Source organism: Stegodyphus dumicola, chromosome 9 (genome assembly GCF_044657685.1).
Source record: "Stegodyphus dumicola isolate Sdum_Otavi_A_Nest chromosome 9, ASM4465768v1".
Lineage (NCBI taxonomy): Eukaryota > Metazoa > Arthropoda > Arachnida > Araneae > Eresidae > Stegodyphus > Stegodyphus dumicola.
In genome coordinates, this window is record NC_140776.1 from 159,480,654 (window position 1) to 159,501,566 (window position 20,913).

General features: G+C 33.9%; 1 protein-coding gene across 1 annotated transcript; it reads left to right on the forward strand.

Moving 5' to 3' along the window:
• Positions 1 to 220: 220 nt before the first annotated feature.
• LOC118200640 (uncharacterized) lies at positions 221 to 20,793 on the forward strand. Its single transcript, XM_035372604.2, has 2 exons — positions 221 to 1,094; positions 19,974 to 20,793. The coding sequence occupies exons 1-2, from the start codon at positions 348 to 350 to the stop codon at positions 20,172 to 20,174; spliced, it is 948 nt and encodes a 315-aa protein (XP_035228495.2). The 5' UTR covers positions 221 to 347; the 3' UTR covers positions 20,175 to 20,793.
• The last annotated feature ends 120 nt before the right edge of the window (positions 20,794 to 20,913 follow it).

The following is a 20,913-nucleotide window of genomic DNA, read 5'->3' on the forward strand; positions in this document are numbered from 1 at the left end:
TATCATTGTTAGAAGAAACTGAAGGTAGACGAATGTGCAAATATCTTTTTATGTTATTATCATTCGAGAAAACATTTATTGCAGTCTACTCGGAAAGGGAAAATACCTTTTCTAGCCTTGGATACAGAGCAATTACGACATAATCAATCAAACAATAAACCGATAGCTGATTGGTTAGAAACACAGGAGGGAGCAGGCATTTTCAGTCGCGCTTTCGCATTGTAGATAACGCCGATTACCTAAATAATAGGTTTCGAAGCAGAAAACAAATAAATTGCCACTTCTAACGTTTGTGATATCTTGATTCAAAGTGTTATTAAATAATACAATTTCTCTCAGTTTAAGTGATGGCAGACGTTTTTAATTCTTCTTGGGCACTATTCTCTAAAAATATTTGGTCTTCGGAACCGGAGATGAATGACGATTTTGTGAGTGACGACTTGACAGTATTAAAATTGTACAGGAAAGAAGCTTATGCCATAGCAGAAAAGTACGACATTGAAATATGTGATATCATGCAAGCGATTGTTTATATGAAGCAAGCTATAGCCCAGGGGCACAAAAACAAATTTCGAAACTTTGCCGGGATAGATTTTAACAAACCAGTAAATCGTTCTGCATATTTAATACGATATGCAGCGTGTCACACCGGTTTAGTAAAACAAGCTATGTGGAGAATATTTCATCGGAAACCTTCGATATTTTTAGATATACTGCTGAGTAGAGTATATCTTAATGTTGTTAGTCTAGGTGGTGGACCTGGAAGTGATATTATCGGATTCTGTAGCGCTTTGCAAGAGTTCAGCAACTGCATCAACTTTCTTCATTTGACGGTAGTAGATATTAAAGCTGGATGGGTTGGTGTTTTACAATCTATCATCGACAAAGTGATATGCTGTGAATTTAAAAATTTCAGTTTCAGCCAGATGTTAAAAGATGTCAGTGTTTGTACCCGATATGTGGTAGCCGATCTCACCAATGAAACGTTTTCAGAGAATGAAGACTTAATGGATGCGTTAGGTGTTGCGGACGTTGTGTTAATGGTAAAATTGACGTCCTTTCTTCCTCCTGAAGAAAAACTTCAATTAATTCTGGTAAGTAAAATAAATTATAATTCACTTCTTACAAGCCTCTTGCAAAATAAGCCGGTGGATGGGTTCAAGGAACACAGTTCGCAAGACGCGCTTTCGATTCTACCAACGGATTGCCTGAAAGGGGATCTGCCAGTGACTGAGTGATTAACCCTTTTAGTGCTGAGCGACGACATATTGTCATTCGCAACACTCGAAAGATGTGCCAACGACGATATATCGTTACGTAGCCGTGGTACTTCGCACTGCGAGAATATGGTATTATTCGCACTGCGAGAGAACTCTGTCTTAAAATGAATTTATAAAATGTTATAAATAGTCTGATTTCATTGCGAAGGAATTTTGAAAATTGGTTTTGGGTTTTCATAATGATTTATATTGATGTTACCCGTATGCTTTTCAACAGATATTGAAATGCAATCGGCATTACTTTGTTCTATCTTTATTTCGTAATATTCTGCTTTTTGAATTTTGTAAATCTCATTCTTAGTTTGGTTTTTATGAGCTTTTTTAAAAACCTTAACAAATTTGTCAAATTGGATCGGTATTATTCGCATAAGTACGATACCCTCGCTCAGCAGTAAAAGGTTTAAGACTAGGAGTTCGACTCGGGCTTTATCCCAGGCTAACGAGCTAGTTGCATAGTTGGTTTTGCGGTTTTCCGAATGTGTAAATGTGTTTCATTGGAAATTCCTCGACGAAGGTATCGCTCCATTTAGGCAAATAGTTTTCATATGTTTTGCCGTATTCTAATAACATAACATAACCTAGCCTGCATGGGTTTATGTGCTTTGCGGTACACAGGAGCCAGTTTTCCTTAGAAATTTCTACACGAAGGTATTCCAGGGAACTTAGGTACACGTAAGTTAACGCGTGCTTTGCTTTAACACATTAAACAATAAGCAAACAAAAAAATTCGCATGCACTTACACACGTTTTACACATGTCACACACTTAATTTAAGTTACGAGATAGATATAAGATTTGTTACGTAATAATTCTAATAAAAATATGCCAAACGTATAATTTTGCACTCGTTTGTAGAAGAAGGTGATGAGGAATGGCAGTAGGATTTTTGTTTTCCTTTTGCCATATTAGTCAATCAAAGGAAATATTTTTGCAATCAATACTACTAACTGTATCAGTAACTAGAAAAGCGAGGGATAATAATATAAGAATACTGCAAAATTTTTAGAATGCAAATTTATTAAACATAACTTTTTTTTTTTTTTTTTTTTTTTTTTTTTTTTTTTTTTTTTTTTTTAACATAGAAACGGGATTTTTAATTGTCCAGTTACAGAAAAGCTAAATTGAAAATTTTACCTAGATATCTTGCAGTCATCACATTACTCTTAAAATCTTCGATATGATGGTTGTTTTTATTAGGTAGAAACAGGTTTCACAGCTTCTTTTAGTGTCATTTTTGAATAAAAGATATGTCTTCTTCCTATAGAAAATAGATATGTCCTTTTTCAAAAAAAGATGTGTCTTCATCCTTCTTCTCCTTTTTTAAGAGAAGGAACAATTTCTTAGTTGGAACTTTTATTATAAAGTCGGCATAAAAATTTAAATAGTGACATTTCCAACCAAGTTACAGATTTATTTTTACTAAAATCTGTAATGTGGTCAAAATTGTCGTTGTCTGAGAGCCTATTTTGTTCAATTCATTTCACTAACTAGGAACAAAAGTTTTTGACTGAACCAAGAATTATTTAAACATATAATCTTGTTTAAACATCCTGTGTATGTACAAGTTTCAGATGCCTACACATTTATCTATGCAAATTTAAATGAAGGAGAAAATGCCGCATATTCAGCAAAAAAATTTAAATGATAGTAGGTGAAACATTTTTATATGCGATTAAATGTGTCTGAATTTAGAACGCAAAATACATAATTCTGTAACAGGTAATCTTGAATGACATGTGTAATGAAAATTTCTATTCGTTTTTAAGTGTTCTCCAAACTTTGGAAAATTGATACTTAAATTTTATAAATTTCAATAACGCAGATTAAATGCTAAATTAAAGAGAAGACTAAAAATTTGAACAATACTTCCTTCCTTTTCCGTCGGCAGAACCGTAACTAGGGTTTTCAGCACACGGGGAAAACTGAATATTTTTCGCCCCCCTTCTGTTTGCCGAGAATAGAAAATTTTTCATTCTAAAATGTTTAACATCGAGTTTGGCGTTCCCTGGATGCTGCGCCCAGGCACATCATCACTTTGGCGTCACCATCGAGATAGATAAGGCCTGCGCTCTGAAACGAAACTGGCTTGTGACGTCACGGTTAAGGGACCCTCAGCAAACTTTTTGTTGGCTTTTATAAGTTGTAATTTTTTATTCATTATGTTTTAAGAATTGAATTTATGTTTACTTTTGACATCTGAAGCATCATCCCTTGTAATAATTACTAACACTAGTAATATAAAAATTGTCAGCAAAATTTATGATTATTTATTTTAATTGGAAACTAATTTTACATGAAATAACTGTCCTAAGGGGTTAAAAGCATTACACTTATTTCATTACATAATATGTAGAATATCAAATGCAGAGTAAATTTGATTCTTGGCAGAGTACTGTGTTCTTAAATTTAAATATCAATGTTTTTTGCAAATCATTAAATATCATTTTATCATGATGAAACTTAAATGCATATGTTTAGCTAATATAGCTTCTGTTCACTTTTATATATGTTATTATCATGCAATCAGTTTATTTAAAATTTGTTATGCAATATAAATCTTTCTGAGAATGATAGAAAAGTTTCTAAAGTAATGTATGTAAGATTCATATTAAGGTAATTAAATTTCGAAACTGCAAAATGAAATTTTAAAAATGTACAGTTATTGAAGAAGCAGTAGTAATTGAATTCATATGTACACATACTTGTTTTCATTGTATTTCAATTCAATGAAATTTTAAAAACAATTTTTTTAATTATCTTTTAAATTACAGTCTTTAATTTGAGTACGTGGCACCACCAAAAGCTATGTAAGTTAAGTTTAAAAATTGCTTACATTATACAGAAAAGTTTTGAACATGATGTTAGGATTTATATTTTCTTTTCATGTGGATATTAATAGAAAAAATATTTTCAGAACAGAGGTAACGCTTATAGTTAAATAGGTATGATGTAAATATTTGCAAGAAATTTCAGTTTCTAAAAGTTTTTTAAGTATTTCGTATATTTTTAAAATATTTTTAAAAAAATTGTGTATAACTTTATATAAAAAACTTTTTTCCTGTCTTATTTGGAATTTTAATATTGATAGTCTTCAGAGCTATGTAATAAACATTATCTCAATTTAACTATAGATTCTGTCGAATAATTATGTAGCATTAAGAGGAAAACATTAACTGTAATACAGATTAACATACAATATGTAAGTAAGAAATAATTTTAAGACTAGACTATTTAGTAATTTATTACATTCAGAAAAATTTTCTGACTGATATAGGGCATTTAAATGTTAGTCTAAATATTAAGTAGTCTCTTGCATTCGTTTGATGTTTTATAATCCTGCTACATTAATATGATAGATATAAAAAATATGCAATAATTATAGAATGAGAGAAAAACATGTGTTCCCACTGGCAAACATTTTGTTAAAGTAGTGGGTGAAACAAAAAAATTTGATGCGGTGATGAGAATCAACGAGAGACACAAAGACAGTGCAGAAAAATCAAAGTAAAAATTTTAGCTACTTGAATTTTAAAACCAATTTTTCTTCAAAGAAATGATTTGCTTTTAAAAGCACCACACCATTCTCAAATAATTTTGTTTTGAAAATAAATACCAACAAAAGAAAATGAAAATATTTCATATTCGTATAAGCTTTGTAAAACATTATATTGCCGCTTGTAATTTTGTTTTAGACTGATTTTATAGTATGAGATACCAGTTTCATTGTTTAGCAAGGAAGCTAAACTGCGCGAAGACCTAGCAGTGACGTAGTAACTCAGCGCGCAGGCCTTATCTATCTCGATGGTGACAACTTTGGGCGCCATCGTCAGCCTGCCGGATTTGCCACGCACAGAACTTAAATATCAAACTTCAGCAACTTACAATTTAAGCTTCAGCTTAGTAGCGCCATCTAGCGATAGTATTTAGAAATAGGAACTGTGAAATAATAAGTGTAGAGTAACGCGAATGGTTGCTATATCAACACTTTTAAGACTGCATGCAGTTGTAAGTTAATATTTTCACTTTTTACTAATATTATATAGACGTTCTGGAGTATCTTTATTGCATTAAAACCGTAAATAAATCAAAATAATTTACTGATTTGCCGAATCAGAGCTTAAATTTGTCCGGAAACTGCAGGAGCACGGCTCAAGGCTTTAAGTAATTTCTTACTTCCAGTCTAACATTTTAAGCTATTATTTAGCTACTTCGTGTTGATTCCGTTTAATTTATTAGTTTTTATTTAATTTATTATTTATTATTTCATTTGTTTCCCCGTGACAGCTTTTTCGTAAATGACGTCCCTCTATTTATGGCTTGCGTATTAAACGGTTGCATTTTTTTTTTTTCTAGATATATTACAGGTATACAAAAAAACATGATAATTAACAGGCCTTAACAACATATCTTACGGAAAAAAATTAAGTAATTGTACTGAAATAAATATTTACTTTCAGCGTGAAAGGTGACTGATAAGTTAGATCAATATACTGTTACGTTATTTCTCTTCTTTAAGTTACGTTAAGGGTTTGTGGGGTCGGCGTGAATAACGACGACACTTGATGAAGTAACAAAACACACTTATTGGCCAGTATTATTCAAGACAGCTCCCAAATCACGTTTACAGTTGTCGAAGGACTACTATAAACACGCTGAAACAATCAGCGACACAGCCTTCAGACTATCAGGCTATAACAGGGGAAACAGCTTCACGACAAAGCACCAGAGTACAGCTCCCAACTCTGCTCGGTCGTTCTCGGAACTCCTCGTACTCTCGAGACTCTCCACGCTACAACTCGCAATGGACTCCACGATACACTAGAGTACAGCTCCCGACTGCTCAGTTCAGTCGATCCCGAAGCTCGGCATACGCTAAGATCAAACTCGACGATGCATTAACTCGCAATACACTAAGAGACTCTCTCGGTGCACTCAAAGACCAACTCGAGATTAAACTGACTATCAACTCGATGTACTCTCACTAACTCTGTGTATCAGCAGGTTTATATAGCTTTTGACTTGTGTTCGAGAACATTCTGGGCTAAACCAATAAGAATTCGTTCCAGAACGTTCTCCATCCGTCTATGGCACATCGCCAACTTTGTCGCCAAATGTCGCCAAAATGGGGCAACCCTGCCTTCCCTTGCCTATTTCTGGCAACCCTAAACCTGCTTTGTGGGGAAGTTGTCTTACCGCACATTGACATTTCGTAACAATACTTTTCAAACGGTCTGTCCTTATAAGACGAGCATGGTTTTTTAGAAGGATATTTTAAGAGAAGAATATGTCTTGTATTCAAACCAATTAATTATTTGTATTTTACAATGTCACATATAGTAAGGTTGCCGTCAAATCAGTTAATAATATTGAAATATTTTTCATCATATACTAGCAACCCGAATTGTTAAAACCATTATAACCTGGTACTACGGCATGGTTGAAATCTTGCCGAACCAACACCTTCATCTATTACGTGGTATTGACTAAATTGTCTTGCTGCATGATTTTGCCATGAGTGACAAGAATTTGAGCTGTTTTTCCTTGGAATGCCTTTCACGATGGCATATCTCTTTATGCAGATAGCCTTCGTATACTTCGCCTTAGTCAGATACAAATACATTTGAACAATGTGAATGAAATATAATAGATTTTATCCTTAAGTAGTCCTCTACTGGTTTTCTCTCTTTGTATCTCAGTTTATAATATTAGCTTTTTCAAGAAGCATCCTTACCAACCCACTCTAATTTTTTCAAGAAGCATCCTAACCAAGAACCTTCAAGTTCCAACTCCTGGCAAAGTTATAAGTCTAGAGTTTTTGCATAGTTATTTTTTACAGAATGAGCTTTAAGCCTAGTTCAGGTAATGTAAAGATAAGAAAGTTAATTTCTTTTTTTCTGTTTTTTCATAATAATCTTTTCTTTAGAAACTTAGTTCTTAATTCAAGCATTTATCATACAAGAATTTAATGATATATTGAAATACAAGAGTAACTTTTCCTGTTTATAATTTCGGCCAAACTTTCTGAATAAAACTTTAAAAAGTAATCTTTTAAATGAGCTTCCTTTCCCCTCTTGCTCCCCTCCATAATTGTAAAGATTTATTAATTTAAATACCTAGTTTTAAACTTTCAATTTTATATTCTTTCCAACTTCCTTTTCTATTTTCATCTGTTCATGCAAGAAATACTAAAATGAGTTATTAAATACAAGAAAGTTAACAGGTTGGGCTCAAGGATTTTCGGTGCTGTAGATAATTGATGAGTGTAAGTTCAAAAACTATTACGTATACATTAAGCATACAATATTTCAAACCAAAACACATCATTAGTGGGTAGCTACAGGCTTTGAATCTATTATGACATACCATCACAGTTTTGGCCCTAGTACTACAGAACTCTGCGGTCGTGGAAATGTCAAGGAGCTAGATCCTTACGATTCTGGATGTGTCCTTCCCAGAGAACATCATCTGGGAGAACTAGCACCAAATAACTTGTCAGCATGAACTACGAACCTGCTTCATAACAATGCAGCAATTGCCAAACTAATGGATCCCATGATCATTTTCAAGCAAAATCATGCTAATATTTCACAGAGACGTGAGGCGCCGAATGCTTTGAGCACTTAGACATTCAGTAACATGAATCTATTTACCTGTATTCTAGATGTAAAATTATTTAACAGTTTCAAATGCTATGCACTGAACAATGGCCCTGTATGCCCATACAAAATCTTTTCAATTTGCATACGCAAATCTCGTCTGAACGGCAGATCTACTTCGAAATGGCGTGCACAGCTATTAATCAATTAGCGTATGTATCCAAATCACCGGTGCTGAACTAAAGTAATTGTATTGCAAGTAATCGTATTGTAAAAACTACTGACGTTTTTAAATTGTAAACGATGTAAAGTTCGTTACTGCAACCATTATTTGTAACACACGGTGCAGAATGTAATAATTGAATGGAAAACCTAAATTGTATGCATATAACCTTCTTAAAATTCTTTAGTAAATATGCCTGTTGAGATGGTACATGGTACGTATTTCACTTGGACCAATAATCCTTCGGCTAGTTGCTGTCTCGGTGGACTTCAGAGCTGCAATATTTTAGCATTTTAATCCTATCGCCAACCAAATTATTCACAATAGCGAGGATAGTCCTCAAGATTGACTCTACTGGGACATGTTAGTATAGAGAAAACTTGAATAGCGTTTTGTGCAAATAGACGTTCTATGTCTCAAATCCTCAGAAACAAACTTGAGAGTTAAGAAGACAAGAAGTTATGCTGATTGATGGATTGCTAAATTACCACAGGCAAACGTTTAGCAACGCTTCAAATTTTACGAGTGCGTCTTAGGTAAACAGCTAATTTAAGTACTAAGTTAGACTTTAACTAAAGCATTACAATAACTCGCTGGTAACATAGAGACTTGTTAATACTAAATACAAGTAATAGTTAAGCAACGTAAAATTAAGCTATTTTTTCTCCAATTTAATTTTATTTTGAAATCATATGGTGAACATTAATTCCTAGCAGGAAAATTGCACATGAGTTTTTAACCGTGTATTTTATATTTTATTCTTCTTTATTTGCCGTTTATGAAAGTAAATTACTTTAAACTGGCGTTGTAAACGTAACTTAAAAAACGTAAATATCCTTAAACTGTAAATCAGCTAATAATATAATAGTATTGTTACGAAACGTCCAGGCGCGGTAAGATAGCTTCCCCGCAAAGCAGTTTTAGGGTTGCCATAAAATGCACGGCAGGGTTGCCACATTTGGAGAGAAACCGCCCATTTGGCGAGGATTGGCGATATACCATAGACAAATGGAGAACCTTCTGAAACGAATTCTTACCGGTTTAGCCCAGAATGTTCTCGAACACAAGACGAAAACTACACAAACCCTGCTGGTCCGCAGTCAGTTAGTGTGTTTGCCTCGTCTAGCAAGCTGATAGTCAGTAACTGAGCGAGTGTCTCGAAGTCTAGCGCCGAGGTGGTCATCGAGTGCATCAAAAGAGTCTTTTAGGGCGTCGCGAATTAGTGCTTCGTCGAGAGAGCGTGTTGAGGTCCGGGGACGACTGGACCGAAAAGTCGGGAGCTGTGCTCTGTGTGTCGTCGAGTGCATCCCGAGTTGTAGCGTGGAGAGTCTCGAGAACACGTGGAGTTCCGAGATCGACCGAGCAGAGTCGGAAGCTGTACTCTGTTGCTTTTCAGTGAAGCTGTCTCCACCGTTATAGCCTGATAACTTGAAGGCTGTGTCGCTGATTGTTCCAGCGTGTTTATTGTATTTCTTCGACAACTGTAAAAAGTGACTTTGGAGCTGTCCGGATTAATATTGGCTAAATCAAGTGTGTTTCGTTATTTCATCAAATGTCGCCGTTGTTCACTCCAATCAAATCAGAAAAAAAAAAGTAACAGTATCAAGACAAAGGTCCCCATTCACTGGCTGAGTTGATGGAACCGCTAAACATCGAATGCGCGGTAATTCGATCCGGGTTGGAATCCTGGCGAATGAGGCTTGTTGCTTGACCGTTTTAAGCCGTTATCACATTAGCTGTTTGTTGCCGGAACAAAACGTTTGTAGCAACAGTTCTGAGAAACGGCCTTTGGCGAAATAGGGTTACCTTCTTCACTTGGCAAACAAGCTGAAAGCCAAACAATAATCAGTTATCGCTCAGATTGGCGAAAGTGACGTTTCCTTTCAAGTGACATTCGCTTCTTCGTGTTGTTTTGAATCGCTCACACGCTTTTCGTTTTAAACTTTATTGTTAGTAATGGAAGATAATAGAAAGGTGATTGCTATCAAGTTAATCACTTTGATCTCCACTCTGGCACTTCATGTATCAGATAAACACACTTCTGGTTATAGCAATCAATTACATCAGTAATAGCCAAATTCTGTATACACTCTAAGAATAGTTTAAAAACATGTGCTGGATAAGTCTATTTATCACACATCGCTTATGTGTATTTTCTGTTGTCTGCATTTCAATGAAAATTTGATGGCTCACTGGAAAATTTGTGACCTGGTGAAAGCATTTTCTGACTAACTTTATGGCTCATAATTACTGTTCTGTCCATTCAAATGACAAAAATCTATATGGCTGATATTTACCTCCTTACAGCCAGCAGATACTATTCAGCAAAATGAAGATCAAATAAAGCATATGAATACATAAGCAATCAAACATGTGCGAGTTGTTTACTGTCCCATAGAACACTCGGTAATACACCTAAAACACATTAATTATACCAACTCTAGAAATTAGGTGTTCACAACATGAGTTTGTTTTATGGTTTGATTTATTGATATTACAGCAAAGCACACTAGGGCTATCTGCCTAAGGGAAGGGATGCCTTCGGGGAGGACTTTCTAAGGGAAACTGGCTCGTCTACACGTTACACATGGGGAAAACCACGAAAGCGTCCATGCAGCCAGCCCGTTCGCGGGATTCGAACCTCGGACCGAACTACCAGTGTCCAGCGACTTTACCGCTTGGCCGCTGGTGGGCTCAGTTGGTTTTATGTGATTACCGCAAAGCCTCGAGGGATAACAACAGGAGGGATTCCTTTGTAGAAGATTTTTTAAAACTGGCTCGTATACCAGTTACAAATGGGGCAAACCAAGGAAGCGTCATGTAGCCAGCCCGTTCGCGGCATTCTAACCTGAGACAGAACTACCAGTTTTCAACGACGCTTCGGCCACTAGTAGGCCCGTGCACTTAATTGGAAAGTGCAATTCATTATGTAAACAGACATGAAGGTGATAATCAGTTGAGCGCTGTTTTAAGTAATCAAATGTTATAAATGCACAGCTGTTACATTTCTTATTATTTATTAGTCATGTTTTTATTACGTAGATCATACGTATGATATAATTATGAATTAACCCAATAACAAAATGTGTACACTCTTTAGTACACAAATACTCATCAATTATTTTTCAACTGATTATTACATACCCTTAATAATTTGCAAAGAACTGATAACTATAGTTGCTGCCAATTACATAATCGTTATCTGAATTAAAAGTAACTTCAAATAAACTTCATGGCAATGTTCATTTTTGTATTCATACATACATATGTATATACACATCTAATAAGTCATATATTTACATACAGATAGAGAGATGCGATGTTTTAGAAGTTGTTAATATATATTTATTAGTATTAATGTAATGAATAAGATTTATATTAATAAATGTATATACAAATGTTTTTCATCATGCATAATAATAAATCCATAAATTTTCAATATGTAGCATTTCCAATAAAAGTATAGTTTCTAATGTATTTATAATTCAAAAAGTATTTCATTAATAACATGAAAATAATAGACAAATTTAATGAGTATTCTCATTATTACATAAGCTATGCTTTTCTTTTTTATGCATCTTTTATGCTGTTTAAAATGTGTCACTGATTATGCAGTTAACAATTTAAAAGATAAGTAATTAGGAGAAAAGCCGCGCATATACAAACGGATTTTAAAAAATTATTCAACTTAAATTTAAGAAATAAAATTCTATTATATAACAGTGTTATAATACACGATCAGCACGAAATACGACAAATTTGGCGAACTTTTGGCTACGAACAATTTGTAAACAAATCCGAAATGCAAGAATGTCGTAAAATAATGTCAACTCTGAAATTTCCACGATTATATATTTAATGAATATATACACATTTAAAAAATGACTCAGGCAGTTGTATTACAACAAAACAGCAATAATTAAATCGGCCTCTATTTCCACCATCCATCACTTCACAGTGAGAGCCATCGCCATATTGAAAGTTACCCATGATCCTTCAGAAGCTGATCTTTCGTCTGATTGGTTGAACGTTCGAGGAACACGTCTCCAGCCGGAACATTTTGGGAAAAGTTTTAAAATGTTGCTCGTAGCCGGGACACGTTCCTCCTAGCTAGACGAAACATTTCTCGGAAGCCTGCCGCTTAAAGCCGTGCTACTAGAATCTCGTTTCTCGGAATTGTCCCGGGTAAGCGCGCGCGTCTATAGATGTGATAACAGCATTAGTGGTTTTCTCCATATGTAGCGTGAAAACAAACCAGTTTCTCAAAGAAAGTCCTCCGGAAAAGTATTCCTCAAGTCCATGACAGTAGTACAACAGGCAGATAGTCCTCGAGTTGCTTTAATCAATTAACTAAACTTCACGAAAGTAGTAATGCTGATGGCATAAAAAAATAATGCTTTTTTTTATATTATATATAAGAGCAGTGAATGCTTGAATGCATATACGTACGATTTAAGTTGTTCGGATGATAAATATGATTTATATATTATGTTTTCTCTTTTCAACTGCAGATGATGGACTTTTTTGCGCAAAGAACTATTTACGAGCCACAAAAGGTTTTAACATCTTTGCTGTCAAAAAGACATTTATATCGTTACTTCTTCCTAATCCTCAATAAAAGAGCCTTCATTTGCCCTAAGAATCAAAATTATTATTAAAAATAACTTAAGTGCAACCAAGTATATATTTGCGGTTCAACTTCTTAATGTAATTTTACTGGTACTCTAAAAACTGGTTTAATGGCACAATTGTAATGCGGTCTAGGACACAGAGAATGAAAAGCACACCTGTTTATGTAAAGGAAGGTCAACTTAACTTGTGTAAGATATGAATTAAAATAATGTATTTTTAAATAGTTTGGAAAGCTTCAATTTGCACCGTTACAATTATTTTAAATCTTTTACTAATATCTAAATTTAATTTAGATATTATCCTATGTTACCTTTCATTCAAGTCATATACAAAGCTAATTGATATCAGGAAATAATGCAAATTAAAACCTGTTCAAGAAGCTAGTTAAAAGCTTTTGTCTTGATAAGAAAAAAGCCGTTTTGCTGTTATAAGTGCTAGCGCCAATTCGTTTTGAAAGAGTTTTGTATTGGTCAGAGGTTGCATGAATTTCCGTTGGCACTCGTTGTTGGTAAGTTCATATTTTTAAAGACCATTTGTTTCTTATTGTAGAAGAATTGATTTTAGTAATTGTACATTCATATTAAGTCGAATAATTGTCATCAAGTAATGTCAATAAATTTTCAGTCCTTTAGCTTTTAAATTGTCTTTTTAATTGTAAACCCCTACAAGTAGCTAAATAAAGCTCTTGAATTTTAATCTGAGTTTGTGCAAGATTCATCGTAATCAGGACGTTAGCTCTTTGACATAAATTTAAATCTCAGCGAAATACCGTTAGGTTAGCATACCTTCAAAATAGATTAAATATATAGTTATAAATTAAAGTAAACTCTCTATCAGCCCCTGTTTACGGCTGGTTCTTCATATTTTCAAGTAAAGTAATTCCGCTATCATTAATGTTCTAATTTTTTGTTTATTCTTTGTTGTAATTGAGTTTGCGCAGATTTCTGTATGAAGTTTCAATCAATGGAGTACTAATGCTTTGTGAGTACTTTTCAGGAGAGGTTTTATCACTAGCGCATAGTTTATTTATCTAAAATAATTGTTAGAATTTAAAATGGCCTGAACCTCTTGAGGTTTTACATGAAAGTAATTTCATAACTTTTAAACAAATTAATGACCACTTCACAATGATAACGAATTTAATGTTTTGGAAGATGAGATAGATAAGGTAGAAAATAGAGCAAAATGTCATCAACAAAAAGTGCGCAAGAACGATAAACTAATAATTCAAGGAGTTTAGGTGATGATCATAGTAGTCATAGTAGTTTAGTGTATGACTACGGTAAATGTTGAAATTTTAGATACACGAACATACCAAAATTCTATGTAAATCTTAACTTAAACTTTTTAACGTATACCTCGTACGCAAAAGGTTTTTGCAGCAAATTTAATGCCATAATTATTCATATTATTGTGATGTTGCGTGGCCCCAACTTGCCCGCAACAATAGTAGTGACTGCTAAGAACTGGAATTAAAAACTCTTAAGAAGGGTTTAACTCCCTTTTTATTCCACTTTAGAAGTTACAGATGCGTTCACTTGACGCTCACAAACTACGCCGACCCGGCGGTTAAATAAAAATAAGAAAGTGCAACTAAAAATGAATAAATACCAAGTCACTACCTACGAGGCTCTATAAACGTGACTAACTTAACCGCGTTCTAAGATACAGCTGAGATTTCAGCAAACTTCCTTAATAAGAAGTTGAAAGATTCAACTAACTCCCGAAGTAGGCTCACAGGCCGAAACGCGCAGTTCTTAAATTTCTACCTAGCAACCTTCACGCTCGTGAATCAAGAAAGCACACCTACAAACTCGTTTCCCTTCTATTTAACTCAAATTACTTCTGCTAAAAATTTGAATACTTTGCGCGTTCTAATAAAATTTACATACTCTGGCATTGGCAATTCCAGGGGAAAGTAAGGCTTGACAGGAAAGATAGCTTAAACTTAAAATAAATCTTAGTTAAAATAAATATAAACCTTACATTATAGTAATTCGATGTCTAATGTGTAATAATATATGTTGCTAGATAAAAGAAAAATTTTACACCTCCAGTCTGGGAAAATATTGCAATGTGATAAAAAGAGAATTTTAAATTTAATAAAAAAATTTTTCTTTATCATCTCGCATAATTCCTATGCCTATCAGAACAGTATGATTTAACATTTATGCAGTGTAGCAGTAGAGAGGAATAATAAATACGAGTAGAGAAACAAATATAAGTTGTGGTATATAAAATAGACTTTGACTATACCTTTAATCATTAAAATGACCTGCATTTGTAGGAAGAACAGATTTATCATCTACATCGACATAACATACAAAGTAAGTAAATATAATTTGGTCTCAAGAAATGCCTACTTGTCATGATTCTGCAAATAATGAAGTATTCATCTCCTCTGCAATTATAATCTGACATTCCATCTTAACACGTCTCACTGATAAAGAAAATTTCAAAACCTTCAACTCCTATTTTTTTTAATGCATGTGTGTGTTTCAATGCATATCTGGTTATCTAGAAATGCAATAAAAGAATGCATTTCTAAATGAGCAGTATAGCAATTAGCTACTATACTAAAGATCGGCAGACAAAAATTGTAACATTTAATCAGATTTGTTTATACAAAGCTTTCTGGTGACTTTCAAATTTCAAAGATATGAAAAGAAACCAAGCATACTTATTTGCGCAGCGAAAATAATGTAGAGACATTAGGATTTTTTTGGAAGCAGGAGAAATGAAAAATGAGCAACGCCTTAGCCGGGAATCAAACCACGGACTCTGCGCCGAGCGTGCAGACCACCACACTACGAAGGCATGCTAAGAAGGCGGGAGAAATACCTTATATCAACTAGAAAATGAAGAGATGAAAAGCAAAAAATAAGCATTTTGGTTATAACTTACAAAAGGTTACATACGGGGTGTTTCAGCAAATCGGTTACAAACTTTCAGGAGAGCTAGAGTACACCAAGACGATGGAAGAACAAATAGAAATGCATGGTCGGAAACGCTTTCCTGGCGCGGCAGTGACAATATAAAATACAAAAAAGGAAGGACACGAACAGGGTGAGGATATATGTTTATTATATTTTAGTGCAATGGAAACTAAGAAATAAGATCAAAAAAGACGGTCAACGAAGGTGTACAAAATTACGTTCGAAATGTACCCTCAACATGGGATCGGCAGGGGTGGTCCGGTGCATTGGCTAGTAAGATCGCCAGGTATTTCTTGCATTCCTCTGAGGGTACGTCAAAACATTGGTATATGAAACCTCCGTTAGAAATGCTGAGGAACTTATTGCACATATTGTCAAAGCTGGTGGAGTTGTCCGGGACAAGCCCGGTATTTTCCACAATATCAGATATTACAAGTATTTGAGATACGAGGCCTGCGTCTGGAGTCATAACTTCGAACACCTTCTTTGATGACGATCGTTGTCTGCTTCTGTTCTTATTTCTTGATTTCTGCTGTACTAAGCATAATAAACATGCTTCCTCACCCTTTTCATGTTTTTCCTTTCTTGTGTTTTATGTTGTCACTACCGTGCTAGAAAAGCCTTTTCGACCAAGCACTGCTATGCGATTTTCCATCGTTTAGGTGTACTCTATCTTTCCTGAAATTGTGTAACCAATTTGCTGAAACACTCTATAATACTTAATGGAGTTTAATCATTATTCTTGGATTATTTGAATTACAGCAAAATACATGAAGGCTATCTGTTTAAGGGGAAGGATGTTTTCGTAGAAAATGCTTCAAGGAAAATTGGTTCATATTCATATTGCACATAATGAAATCCATGAAACCTCCCATGCAGCTTACCTGTCGGTTGAGATTTACTCACCTGTCAGTCGAACTAATAATATTCAGCTGTGTTAGAGTTTGCCCGATGGTGCGCTTAAACGTTCGAAAAATTTACAAAAGAATACAAGAAATTATCTTACTGTAGAAAAATATATAACACTGTAGCCAATTTGCGAGATACAAATAATACACATTTCATGTAATATTAAAAAAGCTGTTTATGAGCTGAATGGTGGTAGCAAGTATGAGCAATGATGACTAAACACACTAACAAATCAGTAATTTATTTTACATCTGTTACGTTTAGCCACAATAGTGTACATATGGTTCAAAAGGTTAATAAATAAATAAATAACATAAAATAAAAAAGAAAATCTAAAAGCTTTTAGATTTCATATTGTACGCAAAGGGGAGTTTTTTTAACGTATTGTGTGCGTGATACCTTCATTTATTAAATATCATGTTCTTCGCACTTAAAACATAAAATTTAATTCAACAGCAATATCACAAAATAATTTTAAAAGAACATATTTTTAAGATTTCCGATACACAGCCTCGCGCGCTCCAGATAAAAAAAAATTGTCATAGTGTTGCCATTGACCGCTTTGAAATTGTTGAGTTTCTTAATCAAAAACTTACAAACGCTTTACAAAATATGAAATCGATAATAAAACAAATTCTAAATTTTAAATTTGGGCTTTCAGGTGTCCATATTCGCAGTAGGATTACGTCATTCAAAAGTGGATAGCTCTAGGTACCGTTGTTTTATCACAATGTAAGAAATATACCTACACTTATGCAGATTCTTCATTATTTAATTTCTTCAAATATAATACAGGGCGATAGTATTTTGTGGCAACAGTTAGAAAAGTGATACAGCCTCTTTCAACTTTCAAGTTTTCAACGCAAAATCGCAAAACGGAAAACAATAGTCCTTCAGGGACAAATCCCCTTTGGACTAAAAAAAAGGGGGATTGTTCTATATATCCCATTCTACTGGGCAGATTGATGAAATTCAACTTGCGTTTTTCATGCCTCGAAAGCGCGACATAGGATATATATTAGGTTTATATTTAGCATTGTTTTAATATAGGTATTTTGAAACAAAATCTCACATTTTCTGAAATGACACGTCAAGATTTTTCCATATTTCGATTCTGCGACTCAAATTATGCTAAACTGCCAAGTTTTGAAAATATCGTACGGATAGTTTTTAAAACATTAACTCTCAAAATTTTACCTGCTCCATGTTAATTGAATTTGATACATATTTATTAACATCTCTTCCTTTCATGAAACTTATTTGATTCTTCCTTTCACATTTCGAAATTTAGGTTCATTCCAAATAAAATTTGCCCATTTTTTATGATTTATTTTTTAAATTTGTATTTTTAAATAATTTTTATAATTTTTTTCGAAAACTATTGTGAATTATAACCTATAAAATTTTTACCCTCATCTTAAAGTAGATGTATTTCTAAACATACCTGCAAAAAATTAGTATTTTTTACTCAAAATTTCCTAGAATATACATGAATTTACATTTCGGCGAGTTCTGGAATTTCGCATATTTGTTATAAGCGGTAATAACGCCAAATGCGGTTTATGCACTTTGTTGAAATTATTTCAAATAATGAATGATGACTTTTTCCCTCTCCTGTACAATGAAAAACAGGAAAGGAAATTAAGCTTCTACAAATAAAGAAGTTCGCCAAGCGAATTATTCTTAGCACAAGGCGCGCCAAGATAAATTTTTGAATTTCTCCATAAATTTCGTACCAAAGTTTACAAAATTTAATATTTGGGCATAATTTGAGTCGTAGAATCGAAAATTGGCAAATTGGCACGTCATTTCAGAAAATGTCCGATTTTGTGTCAAAATACCTACATTAGAACAGTGCTATGTATAAATCTAATATATATATTAAGATGCTTTTTCGAAACATGAAAAACGCAATTTGAATTTCCCCAATCGGCCCACTAGAACGGGAGATATAGAAATGTCCCCCCTTTTTTCCCTCTTGCAGTATACATCGAATTTCACATACTACACTTTAACTGTTCTTTAGGTTGTCTAAAATGAAACGCTTAAATTTGAAACACACTTGGGCCATCAAGAACATCAGAGGAGATAGTTGATAGCATTTCAGATACGTTTACAAGAAGTGCTTAGAAATTCTTTCGTATGGGGTTGTAGAGTCATTAGGATTTTTTTGGAAGCAGGCAAGATGAAAAATTAGCAATCGCCTTCACCGGGAATCGAACCACGGACCTCTGGAATACCGGCCCAGCGTGCTACCGTTACACCACGAATGCGCGCTAGGGAAGTGGGAGAAATATCTTACATACTCCCCTTTTTAAAGGGCGATTAGGGATTTAAGGGACCTAGTCGCCAAATCCTGGATGTGGAGAATCATCATCCACAACCCTTTTAGTTGGAGCGCCATTTGTAGGGTCATTAGGATTTTTTGGAAGCCAGAGAGATGAAAAATAGCAAACGCCTTCGCGGGGAATCGAACCATGGACCTCTGGAATACCGGCCCAGCGTGCTACCGTTACACCACGAAGGCACGCTAGGGAAGTGGGAGAAATACCTTATAGAGTCACGTGTGCTTGTTATCCAAAAATCAATTATCCACGATGTGCTTGCTACACAAGGGCCTAAAGCTTTATGCATACAAATTGCAGTGGTTAATGAGATGAATCCCGACGACAAAACCAAACAAGTAACGTTTGTCGAAGACATTCTTCAGCGCTAAAGAACACCTAAAGAGAAATCGACTCTTGATTAGATTGTTTGTCCCACTCGTGGGAAAATAAGCATGATAGCACTAACTAAGAAATAGCACTAGCTAAGAAATAGCATGATAGCACTAACAAAACTTCAAAATGTTGACCTGTATTGTTTTATGAATTTTATTATTTAATTTTTCTGTATGTATTTTATTCTTTTTATAGGATACATGGCGTATTACATAGCATTTTAAATTAAGGCGTTTCGTCTCGGATGCCCTGTATTTTTTAACTTTCTGCATCTCCTTTGAAAATTGAAAATCTGAATTTTTCTGAAATGCGTAAGATGGAAAATTAAGAGACTAAGTTTATGATAACAGTTAAAGTCCAAATTATTAGCGTGACTTAACCTTCGATTGTGTTTTATGAGATAAATGGTTTCTTTTATATTTATATTAGTAGTAATTCTGCAGGCTGAATATCATTGACAGAAATCTCATCATTAAAATATCATCAATACTATTTTATTATAATATACTTATTTAAACTATTTTATTACTGTATTTCAGCAGTTTATTTGTCGTCATTCTGCATTTAATATATACATAGCTGTATACCTGGAAGCTTATATTTCATTGCCCACTTAAATCTCCAGTATTGTAACATATGTTTCATAATCATTGATTTATGCTTATTTTTCTTTTCAGAACGTGAGTGAAGTCTTGCATAAAGAGGCAATGTTGATTTTCATTGATTGTCCTTATCCAAGTGAATGTTTTGAACAAGCTAAAAGTATCGTAAATGTTTATGAAGAACAAATAAAATATGATCTTGATAATTCTGCGTTAGGAGCACCGGTAGCTATTGAATCTTCCAAAGCAACTGTCGCGGTGTTCAAAAGGGTATAAGATCCAGATCTGGCTTTCATTTAAATGTTATTCAATAAAATCGGACCAAACTATGCGTCAATGCATTCCTTTCTTCTGACTTTCAATGAAAAGTTACCTCTTTATCAGTAAAATCATCAGAGAATTTGAATTCTAACAAATATTTAATTAACTATGATTGTTCTCATTTTTGCTCAGTTTGTACTGATTTTTTTACCTCTCACACCAAACACAAACTGAAACAGAAATAAGTAGAAAATTCTAAAAGCAAGAAAAATAGAAGTTGTATATAATTTTATGTCTTCTGTACCAGATGAATCAACAGTCTGATAAGACAGATACCTGACCCAGCTTTAAAACCAGGTGGATACTTTTAAATAAACTTTTAATAATGTAGAATATTTATGTAATTATTTTAATGATACCGATAAATGTCGTTATAATGATTGATTATGTAATGAAATAAGACTCGGTTCTGTATATTGTTGTCGTGACTGGCAAATTCTGATGCATGATTCTGAGGCAAATTCTGATGCATGAAATATTTCTATGTTTGTGGAGCGCGTTTATTTTACACTGTTTTAAAACTAGGAACAACTGTTCTACTATGACAAAATTTGAATAAATATAATTCGAGTTATTTTTGTTTTCTACCTCAGTTTAAGGATACTAGTATTATTTTATTAAACCCTTGTCTGAAAACCTAAACGCAGGCTTAAGGAAATCCGAGCAATAAATATGAGAATTGAAATTTTTCAAA

Bases quoted from the DNA above. Each gene is read 5' to 3' on its own strand.
- LOC118200640 (XM_035372604.2), top strand. From the start codon at position 348: ATGGCAGACGTTTTTAATTCTTCTTGGGCACTATTCTCTAAAAATATT. The intron at 1,095-19,973 runs GTAAGTAAAATA...TTTTCTTTTCAG, and splicing joins AAAAACTTCAATTAATTCTG to AACGTGAGTGAAGTCTTGCA.